This window comes from Neolamprologus multifasciatus, chromosome 8, assembly GCF_963576455.1.
Source record: "Neolamprologus multifasciatus chromosome 8, fNeoMul1.2, whole genome shotgun sequence".
NCBI classification, from domain to species: Eukaryota; Metazoa; Chordata; class Actinopteri; order Cichliformes; family Cichlidae; genus Neolamprologus; species Neolamprologus multifasciatus.
The window spans coordinates 10492749-10516301 of NC_140446.1; the positions used below are offsets into that span (position 1 = coordinate 10492749).

General features: G+C 40.7%; 1 protein-coding gene and 1 long non-coding RNA gene across 3 annotated transcripts in view; one reads left to right on the top strand and one right to left on the bottom strand.

Moving 5' to 3' along the window:
• dock1 (dedicator of cytokinesis 1) overlaps window positions 1-23553 on the bottom strand; it is a 207013-nt gene that overhangs the window by 142873 nt on the left and 40587 nt on the right. For both annotated transcript variants that reach the window (XM_085170992.1, XM_085170993.1), the window contains exons 15-23: window positions 22708-22806; window positions 22204-22276; window positions 16775-16878; window positions 16029-16212; window positions 7035-7132; window positions 5297-5386; window positions 4437-4537; window positions 4216-4344; window positions 2267-2375 (exon numbers count right to left, since the gene is read on the bottom strand). In XM_085170992.1, coding sequence (XP_085027118.1) covers window positions 2267-2375; window positions 4216-4344; window positions 4437-4537; window positions 5297-5386; window positions 7035-7132; window positions 16029-16212; window positions 16775-16878; window positions 22204-22276; window positions 22708-22806 — 987 coding nt within the window. The remainder of the gene's footprint in view (window positions 1-2266; window positions 2376-4215; window positions 4345-4436; window positions 4538-5296; window positions 5387-7034; window positions 7133-16028; window positions 16213-16774; window positions 16879-22203; window positions 22277-22707; window positions 22807-23553) is intronic.
• LOC146512529 (uncharacterized) lies at window positions 20516-21867 on the top strand. Its single transcript, XR_014875807.1, has 2 exons — window positions 20516-20623; window positions 20838-21867. It is a non-coding gene; the product is annotated as an uncharacterized LOC146512529 (long non-coding RNA).

Here is a 23553-nt window from a genome sequence, read left to right on the forward strand (position 1 = left end):
AAACAAAACAAACAAACAAAAAAGCACTCAGATGATTCATACCATGTCTATAAATGAACTGCTGTATGAGGCCACAGCTAGCATGCAGTTAGTCACCGTAGTTTAGACAGGAAACAGGTGGATAACAGATAGTGTGACTAAAGATAGAATCTCTAAAGTGCATTAACAATATCCTGTTTATTTAATCTTTTCAGAAAGTTACAAATGTGAATTTGTGACTTTCCAAGGGATTATGTCATGAATTATATCTTAGTGGGAACCAAAAATAGTCGAGCAAATAACCCATTTAATACCTCAACTGTTTCTGCTTTGAAACGTGCCTGTATTATGCCCGTGTACAGTCTTGTGATTTTATTTAGGAAATATGAAATGTAGAATGGCTTTAAAACTTTAAACTTTATTAAAAATAAATACATTTTTAGTTACGAGTTTCTTTATGATCTCTGACCTCTTTTCAAACTCGGTCTGACATCCTCTGTTTCAATCCTGAAAAGCCAGCTCAGCTAAAACCTGAATTATTGGTGTGATAAAACAAGTAAATGGACTGCTACAGAGTGCTTTTCACACACACATTCATACAAGCATTTTTGTCTATTTGAAAGCGCTTTATTTTTTTGACTCTGCATCAATTTCAAAATCCTAGGTGACTTCCTTCTTGACGTATCGCATTCACAAGAGTTTTGGAAAACTTTAACCTTGCCCTTGAAAGTCCAGGCCACTGAGATTTGAACCTGTTGGCGATTTTGAAGCTCCTACGTTGCTTTGTTCTCGAGTTATTGCATTCAAACTTGGGTGTCCACGTCACCTGCTCACGACAATACCCCATCAGGCTGAGGGGTACACTGCAATCACAAGCTGATATATCCACATGTGGCTCAGTAACATGAATGGCCCACAAGGGCTGGTATTGGCTCCCAACAACATTTGGGAATGCTCTTAAAGGTGATGGTGGATCTGGGCATCCCTGAGCTCCTGGATAGCCTGTGGCAGTGGCAATGTCCATGGCATTAATGCCTTTGTCATCAAGGGGCTGCCTGTGCATTCTGGTCACATGATTCTAGGCATTATCCTGAACTACATAAGGTCTGACAGTGTGGCAGCGACAGACCTGCTGGTTTTGGTGTTCTCTGGCAAATGGCAGTTGAGCTGCATTGGTGCTGGACCCACTAAAGGATGCGGAGGAGTCTAGCAGTCTGTTCAGAAACATGCACATGACCAGACTGCAGGATGTCAATTTGTAGGGCCCTGGCAGTGAACCTTCTGCTCCTGCTTTCAAAAAAGAGCAGATACCGGTCCTGCTGCTGGATTAAAGCCCTTCTACAGCTCTGCCCAGCTCTCCTCTTGTAACAGCCTGTTTCCTGGTATCACCTCTACTGTCTTATGCCTGTCCTGGGAGAGACAGCAAACCTTTTTGCAACAGCACGCATGGATGTGCCATTCTGGAGGAGGTGGCCTACATTTGCAACCTGTGTGGGCTGCAGGTACTATCTCATACTATCAACAATGACAAAGAAAAAGCAAAACTAGAGAAAACCAGTCAGGAAGGACAAAGAGATAGCAATGGTCTATGGTGAGACCGTGCAGCTATTTGGACCAAAACAACTGAAACGAATTCACAAGGGTTTATTCTTTCTATCTGGACAGACTGACATCCCTGAAGTGCGTGTTTTCATTCACCTTTGTTTGACAGCACAGTGATGATTAGATATGGAAAGCAGAGAAAGTGAGTCAGGGAAGACGAGCTGCAAAGGTTAGATTTGAACCCAGGCTGCTGCATCAGCTTTGCAGGCACCAGTGAGCTAAACTGGCACCACTGATATCTCTAAAGTTTAACTGACTTTGAATTATACTATGCTGAATGAATACTTCCTTAATTCCTCCGTATCGTCCCATTTTCTCACAGCATATCAAGAAGTCATTAATTACTATAACTACTACTTTAAGTGGCTAGATTATCCTTCATATTCTTGATTCTCAGCTCTAACAAGTTCACATAAAAAGAAAAATCTGCACAGAGACACGTGGAAAACAAAGACAGTGCACAGAACACAGTAAGCAGCAATGATCTGAAGGAATGTTAGCATTAATATCTAATAAACTGCTGTCATAGTTTAAATCTAACAAGGCATATTAATCTCCAATTACAGAATCTGTCATCCCAAGATAATCACATCAGATTTATTTACTATTCACAGTGCAGCAGATGATTCTTGGCAGTGAGCTTGAGCAACAGTATGCAGTTGGACTTGAGTGGTAATCAGCCTACCTTCACCATGCCAGTGTTCTCTGAATTACTGTTCATCATATCATTAAAGGATGTGAAAAGGTTCCTCAAGGACTCCATGAAGTCAGCCTCTCCTTTGTTCTCATAGAGCCTGGGAGGAGATGAAGTAGAGAATTACACTGGCAGATGATCACAAGGCTGTTGTGCGTTTCATCCCTGTGTAAACAGCCCCACCTGCACTGGAAATGACAAGGGTTTGATGCTTCCCTGTTAAATCATTAAAAGCAGCCAGCAAAAAGGCCCTGTTTTACCAATGCAAATATTCTTGGATCAGAACCAGAGACATCACTCTTGCTGCCAGCCAGATTAGCATTTAAAACAACATGACAAGACCCCGAAGCACCTGCCTGCTGTCATGCAGAAACAAAAATCAGAAAAATTAATGATCTATGCTAATGACTTTCCCAGAACACTATACAAGGAACAGAAAGCAAATGTCAAGCAAATATTAGGGTTCAGTGGCTTTACTTTCTCATATTTTCTCCAACTCGAATTACTAATGTTCCTTCCGCTAGCTTGGTTATGTGGAACAAATGCTGCCCACAGACTGTAGCAACCAAACGGCAATGATCACACTACAGCGACAGAAAAAGCTTTCCCCCCATTTTTCCAAGTGTATGGGAACACACGGAAAGAAAGAACACATAATCCCTCAAAGATGAAAATCCTTAGCGCTCAAAGAGACCGTAAATCTTAACAAAACTGGTCATTGAGTGGAAATGAGCCGAGCAGCAGCAGTGGCTTCAAATAATTTAGCGTTGCAACCGTTGAGTTTTAGAGAAATAAAATCAAAACTTGCAAGAGAAACTAAAACTGTGCAAGGTGAAATGGAGGTAAAGTGTTTAAATTCCCACTCCATCAGATATTACTGGCCTTCTTCACAGACGTGGGTTTTGTGTGGCTACAATATGTCAAGGGAATGGATGTATTACATGGTACAGGATAGCCACTGTTGAGGGCTTACAGAAATCGTGGGATTAGAGGCATCCGTCTCAGAGCTCCCGCAACAACAATTACTTAAAGCCGCTGCTCACCTGCAACACTAAGGAGCTCAGTGAGCCCTGGAAAGCTATAACAGTCGAATTGAATGAGGTGGGGGCAAATCTACAATTAAGGTGTTCTTCTGCACTTTCATAAAAGTTCTTCACTGACCCACAGTGAAAGGCTAAACGTTTGCTGATGTAACCTTGGCACCTTCTTGTTAGGCTCCATCAAACCTAACTTTATAGTTCATAAGAATTTAAAATGATGGCTTGACGGAGTTTGATGCTGGCAACCAACCAAAGAAACCACTCCGACAAGAGCTAACACAAAGTGGGACCACCATAAAGCTTGAGTTTTCTTTTTTTCTCTCTCAGATATCTACGAAAGAAGCCACTTGGCACAAACTGGAACATAGAAAAGAATGGCCAGGCTGTGTTCTGTGAGGTAAAGGACAGAGTGTCCTCTAGACATTGGACAGAAAACCAATCAAACTCTGCACACTTAATTAGTCCGGGATCATACATCAGGCCTTCAGCCACCAACAGCTTTATTTCACGACTCTCGAATATTACCATTCATTTAACGTCCCCACAGCCTATTATAAATACATCCATAGAAATGACCTCATCCAAAGACCATTCACTTTTACTTGTTTCAACTTTATTACACCGGAGCTGAGGTGTGCTGCAGAGAACTCGGTGTTACAAAACGCATTGATCTTTTATAAAAGACGACTGAAGCCAAGAAATTATTTAAAGGAACAGCAGCAATTAAAGAGAAAAAAAAACTATAAATTTAGAAAGACCATCTTAAAAAGTTCTAAAGCTTTCTTACGCTTTGATAAGTCAGCTGATCAGACTCATACTTGAGCACAGTTACACTGAAAATACTCTTCACAGTAGCTTTATAACAAAACTTTACACTTTGCAAAAAAATACCACACGTACTGGTTAAAGAGGACTCTGGATCGGACGATGAACTTGAAGATGTATTCCAGAGCTTTCATGGCCTTCAGCAGCTGTTCCGTCAGCTTATCTGCATTGTCCACATAGTTTTTCAGAACTTTTGTCAGCTTCCTGCAAATAGAAACACAGAGTGTGGATAATGCGCTAATCATAAAGTGGAACACGCATGTTTAGAAATGTTTCTGTAAAGAAATTAAACTCACGTGTATGCCAGTGTAGCACTGAAATGCTTTCGAATGTAGGTCTCCAGAACCGGATTAAAGTGCTGGAACTTTCTGTCGGCTATAAGCCCAATAATGAACACCTATCAAACAATAAAGACATAGTTATTAAGAAAGTAAATTAAACGCACCAGGAAAGCCTAACTTAATAAATCAGAGCCCCCCAAAACTACCCGTCTTGCTCAATATATCAAAACAGATTGGGAAATTAAGCAAGGTTGCATTTGGGCAGAAAGCCATTTTCTTTCAATTCTCTGCTCTGCAGATAATCTAGGAACTCGACAAGAAACAATTACTACCAGCTTTCTGTGAATGACAAAAACTGCTCTTTTGAACTGCATGCTAGACAAGTTTCAGGCTAATACTTTGAATCCCATTATCTGCAGCCCATGAGAGGACAAGGTTAATAATCATAACCTTTTTTCCCCCCCAATGTAAAGTCTTTTTAATACTATATCTTGCAATAAGCATGTGAGCATGTTCAATAAAAATGCTTCACAGGCACTAAGAATTCATGCAAATCAATGCAGCAGCTATCAAATATGAGTGGCAATGTGGGGAGTTCAATGTTAACATACAGCAATGGAATAAAGAAATTTAGAACTAAAACAATATAGCCAAAAAAGCAACCAAAAATTGGTTTGTTCATTTTTAAGGGCAGAAAACAGGTAGCTGCATACAAATTAGGGTACCAAACAGAGCAGGGATGCCTGTCAAAAACCATTTTAACACATGAAGTATTATTTGCTTCTGAGCTCCAAACATGTCCAAATGTTTATTGGCGCTGACAGGGAACTCTATTATAAATTATGTGCTGCCGTTGCAGCGGGATTCTTCCTTACCAAGGCATCAAACACCAGAGTATCAAAAGTGTCACTGTCAGAGTTTTCCATCATGATGTTGAAGAGAGCATCCAGAGTGTCTTGCAGAAACTGGAATGACAGATGCACGGCATGTTATGGCAGGCCAACAATGAGGCGTGTCATTCAAACAATAAAAAATAAAACATGCATATGCTAAGTCCTAATCTCACAGCAAGTCCACACGGTTCTGTCAAATAAACCGAGTCAAGCTGATCATGATTTCTTTCCTCTGGCATGCGCATTCAGTTTGTGTCATTAAAGTGATAACTAACATTAGGACAAACTAATTCATCCGGCGTTTAAAGGAATGACAACAGCTAAACCGATTGTAAGTCTTTGGGAGATTTTTAACTTTTGTGTAGCATTAGGGAAAATTGCGCAATAGCATTTTTAGGTTTTTATATAGACATCATCCTATAATGATTCAAAGCAAACTGATAAATAAAAATAGAGAAATACACAGCAAAAATATGTTTATCACCCCGGCCCTAAATACGCCTCTATCATTTGAATGGCGCAACCAAAGTGGCAAGTGAACTCCTGCTGCGACGGTTCCATGCTACCCATTACGCACCCTTTACAGCTGTTAACATACACCAAAATAGTTCTATGAAGAGAGTGATCATTTCCCTGTCAGCAGCACCTCCAGGAACACTAACTATATACACCCTTCCTCTCTGGGGAAACATGCTCCATTTACTCAGCCAATTCTGCAGCAATGTAAAAACAGATGTAAAAGTGTCGGGAACAGAGCCATCACTCTCTACTGCGCTCGGTCTGTCATCTCAGAATAGATGAGATTCATCATCTTCTCAACGAGAAACCAACACATTGTACGCTGTGCTGCGTTTAAAGTGCAATTTGGTCTCACAAAGGCTGGACCGCGTGACAAGGACAACGGCGCAGTGACCTTTTCGCTCAAACGGTGTCACATTAGGGAGATGGGAAATAAAAAACAGAACAGGAAACATTTTTTAAAAATGTGTTCTGAACATATTTAGTGCTTTTTGTTAACTACAATGGGGAAAAATGAAATGATGAATAAATAATGTATACTCTTTTGATAAATAGTCTTTTAAATGCCAAGATGAAAATGGTATCTAATTGCCCACCGACAGCCTTGAAGCGCTTTGAAGCAATTGAGTGCTAATGCGGTGGTAATAATAATCACACTCCTGTGGTTTAATGAACTAGTCCAGCTGTGGTAGACATCTATCTGGCCTGATCAAAACTGTCTAGGTGAAGGACTTCTTTCGATAGGCTCCAAGCTGCCAGGCACCCAACCTGCCCGTGCAAAACTTTCTCTAAATAATGATTATTCATCTGCCCCATGCTGAGCACTTAAAGGCCCTGCCTAAATCTCTGACAGCAGGTCATCTCCTCCCTGTCTGTAGACCGTGTGGGGTACTATGCACTCCCTCCTTGCTAAAGCCATTAAAACAAAAGCAAAAAAAGTGGCAGCCAATTCCTTATGACAGGCAGCGACATCATTTGTGAAATTGCTGCCAGGAAGCTGTAGCTTTCAGGAAGAGTATGCATCGTTTGTGACTGCATGTTTATGTGAACAGCTGTTAAGATCTGTTTTTTGGCCATTTGTGCCGATCTCTGTCAAAGCAAAGGAATTAGGTACATTTGCAAGGCGATGAACATTGCAAAAGAAAGTGAGACGCATTTATTTATGTTTAACTCAACCGAGCGGTAATTTTGGGCCTCTGACCTTCACAACCTCGCCACCCTCCACCTTCATTAGCTGACGTAGATTCTGCTGCAGAAGGCTGGTGTTGGAGCGCCACTTTAGCAGGCCAAGTAGGTCCACTGGAAAAAGACAAAAGGGAAAAAAAGCTGTCAACACAATGCATAGCTTTCATCCAGAAAATAGTAACGGCGGGTAAGGACAGTGTGCAAGAAAAAGTCCACTATTTGCATTTAATGAGATTTAGGGCTTAGCATGTTTTTCCAAGACATCGCCATCACGTTCATGTCAGTTTACAAATTTCCCAAACACAAGGTTAGCAATTTGGTCCTTACAAAAAAAGGAAAAAAATCCCTTTGAAAATGGACAGGTGCAAGAAGTGGACAGAAAACGAGTGAAAAAGTCTGGCTCCTTGGAGACTAAATATAAATAAAATTAGTGTTTGCACAAAACTTATGCTGTGTTTGAGCCATTCTAGATTCTGCCGATCTGGGTATCTCGGCCTTTGCAGCATAAATTTTGGCTAGGATTTTTAATTCGAGTCCCAAACATGAAAAAGGTGCATTAATAAAACACTTCATATTGTCATAACAAGCTTATTATTTTGATTGTGTGGCTGTCTGATCTACAGAATCCCATTAACCCTTTAAGACCTACCATAGAACCTAAACCAAGCTTATATTATATTTTTACATGTTGTAGTGCCATTTTTGGGAGCATTTCAAGTTGATATGCATCAATACAACCATTATAGCCCAAATTTTAATAATATGTCTTCTTTAAGTGCATAGTAATTACATAAATTGCAAAAAAAGGTGCAATAAACTACAAAAAAATTAAAATCGTTTTTGTTTTTTTAACATATATTTCTAATTAGAGAAATTTAAGAGGCTTATCCCTCAAAATTGTAAATACAAAAAAGTTGCACAAAATAGTTTCCCACCACAAGAAATTTATTTTAAGTGTCTTCATAGTTTTATTTTTGAAATACACCAATTTTTATATACTGCAGGAAAAACAAAAATAAATATTATAATGCAAATTTGCAAAAAAAAAACAAAAAAAACAGCATATGCATCAAAATAAACTATTTCCAGCAGTGCAATTTGAGTCCTAAGCATCCCAGAAACGACACAAAGTCATAAAGTCAAACATAACTTTTAAAAACACCAGTATAGGCTCATGAGGCCCTGATGGTAAAAACTACATTTCCGCAAAATGACGTCACTTCCGGTTTTGGCCAGGACATGGCGGACATGCGATAGTTCACGCTGATGGACGGAAGAAGTGTTACAAACAGGTGATCGGATCGGCAAAGCGTGTTTCTGGAATATTATGTTTTTGTTGCTGCAAGCGCTTTTTATGCAGTTTTTGCAAAGCTTTATGTGGAAGGAAACTGTGACTTAGGACAAGCTGATGGCATAAGATGTAAGTACAACTCCTCCGGTTTCATATGGAAAAAAAATTATTGCGCTAGCTTATGTGGTTGCAGTGCTACCAGGATTTAAAAATAGTTGCGCAAAACAGAGCGTGCCCACTCTGACCGGCTTTAAAGGGTTAAAAGCAGCAAATAGTCACATGGGCGAAACCAGGAGTAAGCAAAAAACCAAAATAAACAATTTATCATTTAAGAAAAGTTTCCATTTAATGTTAATTTTATTTCATTTTATTGTATAATCAGATTTTTCACATACATTTTCTCAGGCATAATCCTGAAAGATTCCCAGAAACATCTTTATAGTATATTCATGATGGTTTATTTCATGAATATATACTATATTCAGCATCGTCCGTCTGATGTGAATAAGAAGAATCTCTTTGGCATTCTTGCAAACCTAGTCCCTAGGGGCTGCCTCTCCCCGTTCGCCATGGCTGATTGGCTCAGGAAGAGTCAATCAGCCATGGCAACACAGTAATGGATGCCCATCATCTGTAAACCTGACAGCCTATCAGGGTTCAATCACAAGAACCTGTCTCAACTACCAGGGTCCTCCGTCCCCAAGGAGATATAGATTTGGAAATTGATGCTTCAGCACCTCAGAGAGATAAATGGAATAATGTGAGAATAAATCATCAGGCAGCTTGGTCCCAGTGGGGCAGTGGTGTTAAGAGGCCAACTACGTGTAGCACATGGGGCTGTAAGGCACAGTGCTGTGCGGGTGGGGGGCAATCAGTTTTGTTCTGGAGAAAAATACTGAGAGCCTTTTACAAATAACATCTGTCTGAGAATGGATGTCTCCACAGGCAGTGGGAATTTAAAAGACTGTGGAAGTAACTGGCAGATGGAGAGCAGTGGAATAATTAATTCAGAGAAAATAGGTTACATTGTCAATGCGCAACTGAAATGCAAAAGACTTCACATTAGCATTTGAAAGTTTGTTTACGGAACTCCTTCACAAAATCAGTTTTGTTCACTTTTAAAAGCAAACACAACCACTAAGGAGCCTTGATAGCTTGTTCTTTGCCGTTAATAGTGACAGCCTTGTATGTAGTCGTTTAAAAGTTTAAAAGTACAGGCTTCTTCAGCGCACTGATGCTGGAGTAGCTTCAATACGAACATGGATTCCATAGTTTTAAAGCTGCTTTGTTCATAAAAATGTGCTTTCTTTCCAGCAGAGGTGGGAAAAGTATTTTAATCAATTTCACTGGGCTAGGTTCTCTCCCACGTGTGCTGTCGCTGAATCTCTGCTCTGTTTAGCGAAGCACACTGTAAATGCCCAGGGAAGAGCTAGGAGCCACTTCACGGGAGCTCACAGCACTGGGAGGCCGCCTGCATAAATCTAGCTTAGTTAAAAAGAGTGTTTCATCTCGGATGTGGGGATCAGCAGTGAGGAGCCATGAGTATAAAGCATGCAGTCTGTTGCAAGGGGCATTTCTAGGGCTCCTTTTTCCCTTTGCAAGAATAAGTGCTCAGGATAAACTGCTGGTGAGCGAACAGGCATCACAGCCATTCATACAGGCACTTTTTTATAAGTGCTTTCCATCTAATAATTACACTCTGGTGGACGGATCCGAAAGCAACTTGAACCTAAGGGTTGAACCACCAACCTTCTGATTAGTAGATGACCTGCTCTACATCCAGAAACAGATCTTACCACAATTACATTACTAATCATATTAATTATACTGTCACGTATTCTCCAAACGTAAATATCAAATTGCTGTAGCAAACCAACAGTCAAAACAGCCCGAGATATTTGGTTTGATATTGTATAAAACAGGAAACTGCCAACACATCTGATGACCTGGAATCATGTAATCATTTCATTTACACAAATGCAGAAAATGGGAAAGAAATGACTATTGGACAAACACACCTAGATCTTAAAGAGCTTCTGGGTTTTTAATAAAGAAGCCTGAATCTGGTATCATGGGAAATATTGTGGATAGATTAGCCACAATATCAAAACCAAAAGACAGGTAAGTAAATAATATTGATCCTCTAATAACAATGCAATGTTTCTGCTGTTTCTTGTTCACTTTCTTTTTTTCTGTAGAAGGGATATTGGATGGATGGGTAAAAAAAGGAGGAATTTTTTTTTTTTTAAAGATCATATGACAATGGTAAACTAAACATGCACACTGCTACACAGGCAAAAGAAACTGCAGTAATGGCTAAAGGAGCATGGTAACAAGCCCAAGGCATTGACCGAGCCTCCAACCTCCCTGGATTCCAGCTCAGAGCATCCGTCCAAACTACTGAAACGAGCCACACAAGTTACTAGACCCAAAGCAATAGCTGCCAATGTCCTCATGCCACCTGCAAATTCTGCATCCCTAATGGATAAGAGCCTACACAATATAAATGAGGCGGTGTTAATGTTGTGGCTGCTCTGTGTACAGTGCTTTATTAAAATAGCTGGAACCTTTTCCTCGAGCTTTAGCGTGGGATGATATATCCCATACAACACACAGCTGCACAAAGTTTAATCAAACTTTGTGCAGCGACGAAGCCATCTGATCCCCAAGCACCCACCGGCACCTTGCAAATTATCAGCACAAAGTGACAGGTAAATATGGAGAGCGGAGCTGCTCTACAGGAGTGAATCTACAGACCAGGACACATACACCCCCCCCATCACTCTCGCACAGGGAACGAGATAAATCAGAAAGTGGCAGGCAAGGAGGAGAAATAGGAGCAGAGAATAGTGCTGATTGATATATGCTGCATACTACGCATCTACATAACAGCTGAGACAACCATTTGAGCCACTATCATTACTTATAGGAGAGCCTGCCTCTCCTGTAACTGAGACGGCTCATCCATTGACATCACCCCCCCCTGAGCCGAGTAGGAGGGCACGCACAATTGTATTTAAATGACAACTTATACCACAGACTAAACTTAATAAGCTTCAAAGGGAACATTACTATAACAACATGCGACACCCACCGCTTTCACACATTATATGCAGAAGCCCTCTGACAACAAAAACCTCCCGTTATCTTAGAGAAATGCCCAGAGCCTGTTGTGGGGTCTGCAGTGATCTCATTAATGAGGCTTTATAAATGTTTGCTGCGCATGCTATTAGGTTGTATCCCGGACAATTAGCTTTATCGGCATTTTGCTTCTTTACTAGACTGCAATGATTTAGCATAAAAAGTGCTAAAATCATTACAAGTGTCAGATAAAGCCTGTGCTGCTGACAGGTCAGAGATTCAGCTGTAGTTTTTAAATTGCAGCACGCCAAGACCATGCATCGTCGTTCAGAAAACAGCTGATCTCACCAAGGCATCCGTCGAACTTTGGGATAATCTCCCTCTGAAATGATTTTTTTACCTAGTAGTCTCAATGTTTACATGCAGATTGTTTTTCCCCATAGTTGGGCAGTCGGATAATCACCAAGCTGGAAACATCTGTACCTGAAAGCAAATATTGATCCTACTTTTCAGAAAAAAAATTCTGGTTCAGCTTTGACCAAATGTTTTGTAGCTTTATGTGGCCTCTGCAATGAGAGAGTCTTACTGCCTATTTGAGTGACTGCTTTAGCTTCGCCACCTCATAAAAAGGGTAAAGCTGCCTTATTGCTGGCTTGATTACAGGTTGTATGGATATTGTAAGGTCAAGTATTGCACAAAAGTCTTGAGCCATCCCTCATTTCCTCATATTTTGTTAGGAAAATGGGAAATACATACACCAATTTACTGAAATGCAAGAACAGTGTTTGGGCACTAATCAGCTGTTAATTAAATGACCTTTCTTCCAGTTCTTATGATCAGTTTAAACTTCAGCAGGTTTTCTTCACCATTCCCATATTTCTAAATGCACTGAGACGCTGCCATGTGATTGGCTGATTACGTATTTATGTTGTGTTGGCCAGTGGTGTTGGGGATCTCGTTAAAATTGATGAGAGGCCTTTTTGAAAGATGGTTTAAGATTTTATATTATTAGCCTTCGCGTAAGGCCACTTATTCCTGAAGGGAAGTTTTAAATGATATTTAAAATCTAAAGAAAGCGAAAAATGGTTTACAGTGGATTTTCTTTTCACAGGCCTACACAAGGATTATTCAAAGGATTAAAGACCACAAACAAACATGATCTTGCTTCAATAATTTACTCCGAGCTTTTCTCTTCATTCTGCCCTTGTTTGGCGGTTTAAAATGATCTTTTTGTTAACGTGAATACAAAAACGAAAGGGCACGATGCACTCCTTATTTAAACAGGGCATTGCTCTTGGCGAGTAAAACAATTCATTTCAATTCAAGTCAAAGTTACCCTGCAGTGTGTCTGTTACTTATTTATTTCAGACTGTGGCCAAAAACACAAAAGAAGCTTTAATTTTGGCTCTAATTAAAATTGTGATTCATTCTTGCATACAAAAAAAAAACACAAAAAAAAAAAAAAAAAGCAGCAAATTACATCCAGTGAAAAAGAAAGCAAAGGAGACATTTAGGTTGGTTTGGTTTAGCTCTGTGAAATCAGAGCTAGAAGCATCTGACCACTCACACAAAAGAGAACAGCTTTTCACACAATTTAACTACAACGTTATGAACACAGCAAAGAAATACCAGCATGCTCAAGAGGGTTTACGCTGACATCTGTGGGGATTTATAAACATGCAGAAAGGCTGGTGGGAACACAAGATGCTAAAATCCTTAATCCGTGAGCCACAGTGGCAGGCATGAGGATTTCCCAAGCTTAATAAGAGTAGATCTTCACAGGGAAATAAAAAGGCTGTTGTTCGCTCAACAGAGATGAACTGGAATCTAACTGAGACTGACTGGCGTACAGAGAGTAAAGAGAAAAGAAAGTACTTTAGAAGTAGGAATAGAGAGGAGGAAAACCATTCCTGGCGCTCAGAATGTGGAAAAGGAAAAACCTTATAATGAGAAAAAATGTTTAAAAAGCTGAAGCTAAGGCATCCTACATTAAATGATGTTCCCATGATCTGTTTGTCAAACCCAGAGGCTACGGCCCATCGGTGGTTTCAAAATTCAGGGTCTACCTGGCTAAGATACAGTAAAGAAATCTTTCCTCCCCCCATTGAGAGCTCTGTTTAATGTGAGCAGGCATTTCATCAAGCTGGAATTGTACTTCTCTGTGCTACAACAAAAGTAAATCCACATACGTCGCTAGGATTTTCTCTCATGTGTGCTACTTTTGTTATACAGCACCTCAAGAAAGAAGAGATCAGAGAGCAGTGGTCAGTAAAACCTACTCATGGCCACTTCATTAGGTGATCTGATTTCCCGCTCGTTAATACAAATGATCTAAGCACCCAATCAAGTGGTGGCAATCCAACAGTTGGTGCTGTAGAAAACCTCTTTAAGTTCAAAACAAGTATCTGATTGATGAAGAAGAAGGGTGATTTAAGTGCCTGTCAACGTGGCATGGCTCTATTTCAAAAACCGCTTCCATACTTGGATTTCAACACAACCATCTCTAGGATTTACAGGGAACGGTTCAAAAAGAGAGACTATCCAGGGAGCAGCAGTGCTCTGGGTGAAAATGCCTTGTTGATGGCAGAGGTCAGGAGAATATCCACACTGCTCTGAGCTGACAGGCAGGAAGCAGTAACAACAGTAATCACTGCTTATTACAACCAAAGTATGCAGAAGGGCATCATTGAATTTACTGAAGAAGATGGGCCACAACAGGAGCGATCACACTGGATGCGACTCCTGTTACATAACAGAGCAGGTAATTGAGACTGCACTTCACAGATGCTCACCATACCTGGACTATGAAATATGTGGAAAGTGTTGTCTGGATGGTAAACAACATAAAATATGGATCCATCCTGCCTTATATCAATGGTTCTGGATGTTGTAGGTCAGCGGTAACCAATCCCCGGGTCCGTGAGTAGTTTGGTACCGGGCCACGAGAGTTGAGGTTCGGGTGTGAAATTAATGGTTTTCAGGATTTTTATCGTTACATGGGGCGACCATGGCTCAGGGGGTTGGGAAGCGTATCTGTAACCGGAAGGTCGCCGGTTCGATCCCCGAGCTCTCTGTCCTGGTCGTTGTGTCCTTGGGCAAGACACTTCACCTACCGCCTACTGGTGGCGCGATATGGCAGCCTCGCTTCTGTCAGTCTGCCCCAGGGCAGCTGTGGCTACAACCGTAGCTTGCCTTCAACCGGTGTGTGAATGTGAGAGTGAATGAATAGTGGCATTGTAAAGCGCTTTGGGTGCCTTGAAAAGCGCTATATAAATCCAATCCATTATCATCATTATTTATTTTATTTTTTTTCCATTGTTTTTATAGTTAACTCGGTTTTCCCTGGTTCTTTTCCCGTGTGTTATGAATACATCTTTTTTTGGTTGGTACCGGTACTGGTTTTATTTTGTTGTATTTATCTGCGACACCTTAAAGGCCGGTCCGTGAAAATATTGTCGGACATAAACCGGTCCATGGCGCAAAAAAGGTTGGGGACCGCTGTTTTAGATGATATAATAACATGGGAAGCATTTTCTCGGCACATTTTGGGCTAACTCTGCAATTGCTGCCTATGTCTATCCCATTACGACCACAGTGTACCCATATTCTGATGACTCCTACAGCAGGATATCACATCATCTCACAAAGCTCAAATCATCTCAAACTGGTTTCCCGAACATGACAGTGAGTTCACAGCACTCAAATGGCTTCCACGGTCACCAGATCTCAATCCAGTAGAGCACCTTTGGGATGTGATGGAATGGGAAATTCACATCTAAATGTGCAAGCTGCAAATCTGCAGCAACTGTGTGATGCTATCATATGACTATGGACCAAAACCTCTGAGGAATGTTTCCAGCACCTTGTTCAATCTGCGGCACAAACAATTAAGGCAGTTCTATGGGCAAAAGGGGGTTCTAGCTAGGTGTACCTCTTGAAGTGGCCAGTGAGAGTATATCTGTATATCAGGCAGCAGGAACGGATTAGCCAATTCACACTGGAATAAACAACTAACTAGATTCATTATTTTTAATTAGGAAGTTATTTATTCAGCTCTACTAGAAGATTAATTATGTAAATTCTATTTTGAAAGTGCAACAGTTGTCAGACTGAAAAGCGCCAATGACAACATTTTCTTTCTTGATTGTTTTCAGTGCTGTTTTCTTTGATTTAACAGTTGTTGGGAAGCTTTTATTAAGATAAAGTAACTTCTCTTGAACTCAATTAATATTATACTGACTTCCCCACATTTCTTGTCAGCTTCGCTGGATGCGTTTGTGCAGGGAGGTGTGCTCGCTGCGAGACTAAGAGCAGGGAAAGTAGAAACTATGTGGTAACTATGTGAAGCTAGTGCAAATCAATTAGGTGAAAAACAAAGATCAAAAAAGGATAAAATATATAAATATGGATGGCATGGTTAAGACAAAAACAGAGACTATAAAAAATGCTTAATTTAAGGATTCAAAATGTCACAGTAGCTGCTTTCATTTTTTTTTATATAATATCTAAGCTGACAATAGCTTTCCATGTGTTTACTGACGTTTTGATACGTTTTCCACAAGAGCATAATTTTTAGCTTAAAAAAACAACTTGCACAGGAAAAGAGACAAATATTCATTAAAATATAGAAGCTGTTACCATTTTGGGTAAGTTTGGTCGAGCAGACCAGGGTGGAAATCTGAAAGGAATCCTTGCTGATGGTACAGATGCCCAGGGTCTGGGTATTTTTTCCAGTGGTGGAGTAGCCTTTCTCTTCCATCTCCAGCTTTGTGGAAGGTAGGTTTAGGTACAGAGAAGAGTCCTCTAGCTTCTTTACCTCCGCCTGGTTTTAGAGAACAAGTCTCAGTCAGTTTATTGGTAGAAACCCCAAATTACTGTGTACACATTAAAACAATGTTGCATTCTATAGCTGTGGCTTTAATGGATCTCCCTTTGATATATATTATCAACAAAACAATTTGTGTGTTTTTCTGTGGCATTTGAGAAAAATATCGTTCATTTCCAAATGCAGGGTTGACTGACGAAAACAACAATCCAGAAAACATGACAAGACAAATGTAACAAGATTGATTTTTCCCATATGAACTTTTTAATTAACATAAATGGGCACCGTAACACAGAGGTATCATTATGCAAGGGTTTTTAATTGGAAAGTACTCTCATTTCATTGCGCGGGCTGATGTGTACCAGCTACCCAATTCACATACAAAGCACTGATGGCAGGCTGTTATGATGACAGTCGCCAATACAATAGGGCAGTTTTTCACCTACAACTTATTTCATGGTCATTTCACAAGGAGAGCGGGCTGTCTGACGAGTAGGCAGCAAGAAACAAAGACTAAGTGTGTTCATGGGATGTTTTTGTTTTGTTTTTTTACATTTACCTTGTACACGATGAGATCATGCTCACCGTCCCTCAGAGTGGTCCCGTCATACCTCATCAGCTTCACAAAAGACAAGGCAAATATCTTCTCCGATTTATCTTTGGCTGTGGAAGGAAAAAGAAACATGCAAGCAATAAAGACAACTTGGTTACTGGTGTTTACGTTTGAGACCAAGGCTGCGTTCATATATACCGTTCGCTTTTTTGTACCGTTTGCTTTTTGTCTCATTTTACAAAACAAAACGCACCGCATCTTTCGTACGTGTGCAATATGCTTATGTGAACAGTGTTCGTCTTCGGGAACAAAAAAAGAGATCATATTGCAGTAAACCATGCAGCACTGCTGATGTTACAGCAAGTCATTAACAAACCAGCAGTCTGAAAGAAGTGATAATCCAAACGCTAACCTCAGCACTACACTCCCTGAGTCAGCTCCTGAGTTAGCACAAGAAACTACTGTTCCCCTCTGAAGTCTTTATTAATGCTATGGCTGCATCTGTCCGTGAACTGTTTATTTTTTACCCCGAAGTGAAGCAAATGTCCGCACGCCAACAATATGTGCCTTAAAATAAGAAAAAAAACCCCTGCTAATTACAAAAAGGAATATTGTTCAAGTGGCAGGCTTTGGATTAATGTACACTTGCTGTCATCAAATGAATAAACACTTGCACTTGTGCTCTGCTGCAGCTGTGACCAATTTGTATAATCCTGTAAGAGTGGAGGAAAGATGCTCGTGGTTTATGCGTGCATGTGCAGACACATGTGTGATTGGGAATGTTGAGTGGAAGCGCTGCATAAACAAGGAAGAGAGTTACGACTTTGTCCTGTAACCAGGACTTTGGATGGGGCCACATACATCATCATTGCGGATCAACAAGCTCGGATTTACGCGCAGGGAGACGTGATTCATCGAAGTATATATCTTGCATTCTATCTGCATAAATCCCCTCATTGGTTTGCTGCCCGCAACTCACCGGTGAATAATTGCTAAGCTGAGAGGAACCAGTGGAGGGAGAACACTGTAGGCATGCCATCCAATAATACCAGATGTATTAGTGACTTCCTAAAGGCACAGAGCTGAAAACTCTTAATTTGCACAAAAAAGGTCACTTTCAGGACAGAGTTACTTCTTTAAACCAATCGAAGTCCGATTTGTGCAAGTTTCGCAAACTTCCCCCCCTTAAGGTGGGCTGTCACTTCAAATTTAGTTGACTAAACTGTTCCACATTTTAAAGCCTACCTGACTCACGAAGCAGAGGCATAAAGACAGATGAAACAAAAGTGAAGAGATGGCAGGAATCTTTTACAGCTACGGCAGCATCCGTGACAGCAGCCATCAGCCTGATGAGGCCTGACAATGTTGGAGTGCTACTCTGACGCACTGTGTTCGAGCTGGCCTAATTCTCAACCAGAGGGCTGAGATAGTGAACACATGAGCTCCACTAGTGGTCTTGATGAGCAGCTCTGTCACTTTGTGTATCCCCTTAAAGTTCAGCTCTAGCTAGGAGCACATCGAAGGAAGCGGGAAGGACACAGCCACATGACAGCACAGGCAGGCAATACAAAGGCCTGACAGCCTAAATCTGCACTGCTTTTCATCACAAACTAATCACATGTAGAGAGGTTAAGGAGTGCTGTATTTTTCAAAAAACAAAAATCTATGCCCGTAGGATGGAAAAACAATATGTTTTTACACACAGCTGTTCTATCTTTGTTCAGCCTTTCAAATATTAATATTAATATAATAAAGTGGCTTATTATAGCACAGGTAATAGGTATGCTAGAAAACCCACAATTAAACCAGGTTGTTCCCACTGAGTTAAGTGCATGTATGATTATCAGTGGTGCCCTGCAACAGGTTATGGTTGCGCCAGCTGACAGCTGATTATCAATAGCTTGCAAGTTAGCGAGCTTGTACTCCCTTTAAATACTTTAAATGAAAATCAAAAGTATTATCAAATTCATATTAAATTTAATATGATATGCTAGAGTTTATTTTTACATCTCTAAACAGCATAGCATTTCCTACATGGGATTATACAGTATCTTTTAGAAAAAGAGCTTTTGTTAGTCAGTCTTTTCTTATTGAGCAGCGCAACATACTGTCATAGTCTAAAATAATGTCACTTTACGTCCCTTTTTTTCACTGATTGTCCACTGATGTGTTTTTTGTTTTATCATTCAGCTGTTTCGGTCCCTTATATGTGCCTAGATAACCTTAGATCTTTTGTTTTCAGTTTCTTTCTATCAGTGGTATCAATCTGAAACGGAATGTGTATTAAAATCAGCCTGTATGACTAAATCTGTCACATTTACATAATGGACCTAAACGCTCATGTTAATTAATGTGCACTGCTCCTTATATATAACAATAATTATATCAAAAACACTTGCAGAACAGTCATACAGCCACTGTCAACACAACTCGGCACACTCTGAAATGACTATGCATGCAGGAAAAACAAGACAAAGCACTTTTCTCGCTCCGTGGGTTTGATTTTAAATTTGAGCTTGCTATAACTGTGTGTTTGCACAGAGTTACACACAAAGCTTTCCTTTCCACTGGACAAATGTGTTTATTCGGCTGTGCACAAGAAGGTGCGGTGAAAACATGTACCAAAAAAAAGAGTTTAAAAGGTTAATAAGAGCAATGCAGGTTTGGACAGTACCATTTTAGCTGTTCAACTGATAAACACACACTTATGTCACTTTAATCATCAGGTCAATTACTCCTGGCCCAACCTAAGTTTAGGCTGAAGACCAGAGGCGATCGTGCCTTTGCTTCAGCTGCACCTAATCTTTGGAATAGCGTCCCCACTTCTATTCGTGCCTTAGACTCCATCCAATCCTTCAAATCACAATTGAAAACTTATTTAACCTGGCCTTCCCAACCAGTTAGGGCCCTCTAATCTGATTAACTTCTTAGTTGATATTGTGTATCTATGAACTGACGTTCCTTCTGAACTGAGGTCCAATACCTATTTTTACCTCACTCTTCTGGTCTATCAGTGCCTCCCTTCTGTCTGTGCTAGTGGTAGTAGCACCTGTATTTTTTTAAATTGATTTATTTTGATATTCTGTATTTTTGTGAAGCACTTTGGTATGTGCGATACAAATAAAACTGTATTGTACTGTATGGTACTTATGGTCAATAATCAATGCATGCAAATGAGCTTTTCCTGCTGATGTAGCCTGCTTCTCTTTCTTCATGTTGGAAGTGGGGAAAATAAGCTTCCCAATGTATCACCCTTTCTCACTTACCAGCAGCAGTTGTGCTTTTGCATTTGGGCTACACAGAACACATTACTGTGGGTGGACAGCACTACCTTACCCAGTGCACGCTCAAAAATATTCACATAATCTCCAAAATGGCATATTTAAGTATATAAAGAATGTTCCCACACAGTAACCAATCACAGTATGGCAAATGATTAGACACATGAGACACGGATCAGTGAACAAAGCGTCATAAAGATTTAAAACAGTGATCACTATAGAAATGCACTTTAAAGTTTTCAGCGTAGGGAAACTGGCTGATAATCTAGTAAGTACTCAGACACTCCCAGTAATAGAAAAAAATATAAGAGATTTTACTCTGATCTGAGTAAGACTCGACCGTAGATTGCCGTCTATGGCCAACATGGATGACAGATCACAAAAACAGTGATCTTTAAGGTAGCCTTATGAGATCTTAACGTGTCTAAAGGATGGAAAACATTGGAAATTGATGAATTTTATTACGTGCTTTGATATCGACTGTAGAAACGAGAAAATCTAACAGTTTGTTGGATAGTTCCTTCAAGCACAGCAAGAGTGGATGAGTAAGAATTTGTTTCATTGAGCACCACTGGTGGTGGTCAGAGGGCCCGGTGGCGCCAGTGTCCGGCAGCCTCGCCTCTGTCAGTGCGCCCCAGGGTGGCTGTGGTTACATTGTAGCTTACCATCACCAGTGTGTGAATGTGTGTGTGAATGGGTGGATGACTGGATATGTAAAGCGCTTTGGGGTCCTTAGGGACTAGTGAAGCGCTATATAAATACAGGCCATTTACCATTTACCATATTAGGTTCAGAGAGTCTGACCCAGACTTTAAGTTACCTTCCTCTGTGAAATGAAAAATGAGTTTCCTCACTCTTCGGGTTATCGAGCTTAGAGTTTTCCCTTAACGCCCTCTCTAGATCTGGATCAGACCTCTGGTACGGTCTGTGGTATGTCTGTGATATTACGTGCAAATATGCTAGTTTCAGGAGGTGTTATTCTGCTCTTAAAAGCAATCTATTGCAAACTGAGATGAAAGTTTAGGTCTCGTACACAGCGACAGTGAGGCAGTGAGAGAAGTTGGTTAGAAAATTATAGAAATACATGCCTGCACGGATGCATACAATCTTAAACATGGATAATAAACATTAGATCAATGTACATAGGAATATCACCTTTACACCCAACATAAAATAAACCTTGGTCTCTATACTGTAAGCACATTCACCAGCAGCAGCAGTTCACCATACACAAATCCAGCTATTACACCTTTTTTAACATGTCGCCATTGTCAATTGTCAGAGAAAAGTTGAAGTTTGGCAGCATCAGCATGTCCCTGCAGTCCCAGAGTCACTTGAGGTGAGCCAGTTTCTAAAGTAACCGTTACACCAAGATAACAGCAAGTCAGAGTTTCAAAGGCATGTCTCGTAACAGCATTAGTCTCCAGAGAAGCAAGGTGCCGAGCATGACAAGAAGGCTCTCCAAGTGGATTATAAGCCAGCGCTGAGCTCTGAGACCTGGCAATTTCCTCCAAACCACCTGCATGCAGGTGAGAAGCAAACAAAGCAAGAGGATTTTGGAAGTAGATGATGACAGCAGCTGCAGATTAGAGAAAGGGTCTACTTTCCAATCCTCACATCCTCCAAGTTCTGCTCTGCCTTCTTTGCCATTTGAGCTGATTGCTTTGTATATACTGTATACACCCATCATGCTCCCCAAACCCTTTTTCCTGCACCACTCCTGTGGCTGTAGGAAAGCCTTGCCATGTGGCAGGCAGATGGGCTGGCAGAACTACCACTGCCAGGCTTCCCTGACCTTTACACCCCAAAAATTAGAAAGGGTGTTAAAAAAAAAACAAAAAAGCAGAAGGGCGTACAACGCTGGCTGCATTCAGCTAGACACTGGTCCCAATAAACAAATATGTCCCCTCAGGAATTTTTCACATCCCAGCCATAGTCTCTGACAAGCCACTCCATGATGCTGCTTTGTGCGGGGGACAGCCTAATACCTCTGATTAATGCGACAAAGGGTGAGCTTCAAAGTATTTATCACTGTGCAACACATCTGCTTGGTTTGGATATCTTCCATTATATTTGCTGGGGATAGATTAGCAGCCAATTGTGCAGTTGGTCATCTGAAAAACTGATTATTCACGAACTGACATTTATACTCACAGTCCTGTGATGAGCGGTGACGAAAGGTGAACCGCAAGTGGCTACGGTTCACGTCTTCAATGGGAATAGCAACCTGAGACAAAGGACGAAAGAGGATTGGCTGACAGCCAGGAACATAAACACACACACTCACAGAAAATAAGGACAAACTGAAATCAGAGTGAACTCTAAACTTCCCGGATTTTATGCTGTACAGAAATTAGCTCACATGTTGCAACACTTTTGCAAAAGAAATGCTATATAATTATATGGGATTTCAGGAGTTATAGAAAGTTTGCCTTTCTTTAAGTGTGATGAATAACTATCCTCTTCTATACAGTTTTACACCACTGCATTTGCCACTAAAGTCTTGTGATAGAAATTACTGGCAATGAAAGCCTGCGGCGTAATGAAAAACTTTGGAAACTACAGGAAGGGGATGGTATCAAGGTAAAGGTAGAATAAAATGATTTAGAAGAGTAAAGAAAAAACAGTTAAGTGGCAGAAGTAAGCAGAAAAACAAACCTTTATCGTTTCAAACCAGCGGGGCTGCTTTACTTGGTAGTAAATAACAGACTTGTACTCATTGATCCCTTCATCTCCAGCTCCGGGAAAGATCACATTCTAGATAAAAGGTAAAAGACACACAGCAATTAGGTAGTCAGACAATATAACTGGTTATCTGGTTATCCTTGCTTAGCTTTTAGTTCGCAGAAAGTGCTGTAGTCGTGATGGGTGAACTGCTTTATCATCACTCTGTCAAAATATTGGCACGCTCACAGTATGTGGAACTTTGACAAGCACTTATTTCATAAAGCAGAGCCCCTGGAGCAGAAAGCCTTAATCTAGCAGAATGGCCTTTAAAAGTCTGGATGCACTTTATGCATGAGCACCTGTGTTCTGCCTGTCAATCTCATGACAGCATTGTGGAAATAAGAAATAAATTAGAAATTAATTATTTAAGAAGGAGCAGCAGTGGCTCCCATGCAGCAGGACGTGGAAGGAAGCCAAGAGCAGGGAAGCAGACCAGCTGGTGCTGATGGATCCAAATGTGTAAATTGGTCTTCCTAGCAGGTCCCCTGCGTTTCTACAACAGGTCAGGGTGCGTATGTAAAATACTACGTGCCCCACTTGAGGATTCGCCAAGAGGGATGGAGTGACAGCGGATGGTGCGCACGCCTTGTTTTCGATCAATCTGTGTTCAGCCAGCCTACCTCTTTCCTCCCACTACTCCAGCTGACTCCCTGGCCTGCTAGTGTACTGCTGCTGAAATACTCCTACACTAATGGTTTCTGACAACCAGCAATTATGAGGAATAACAGACCTCATCTCCCCCAGCCATGCTGAGCAGATATGGGGGGCAGGTGGTAG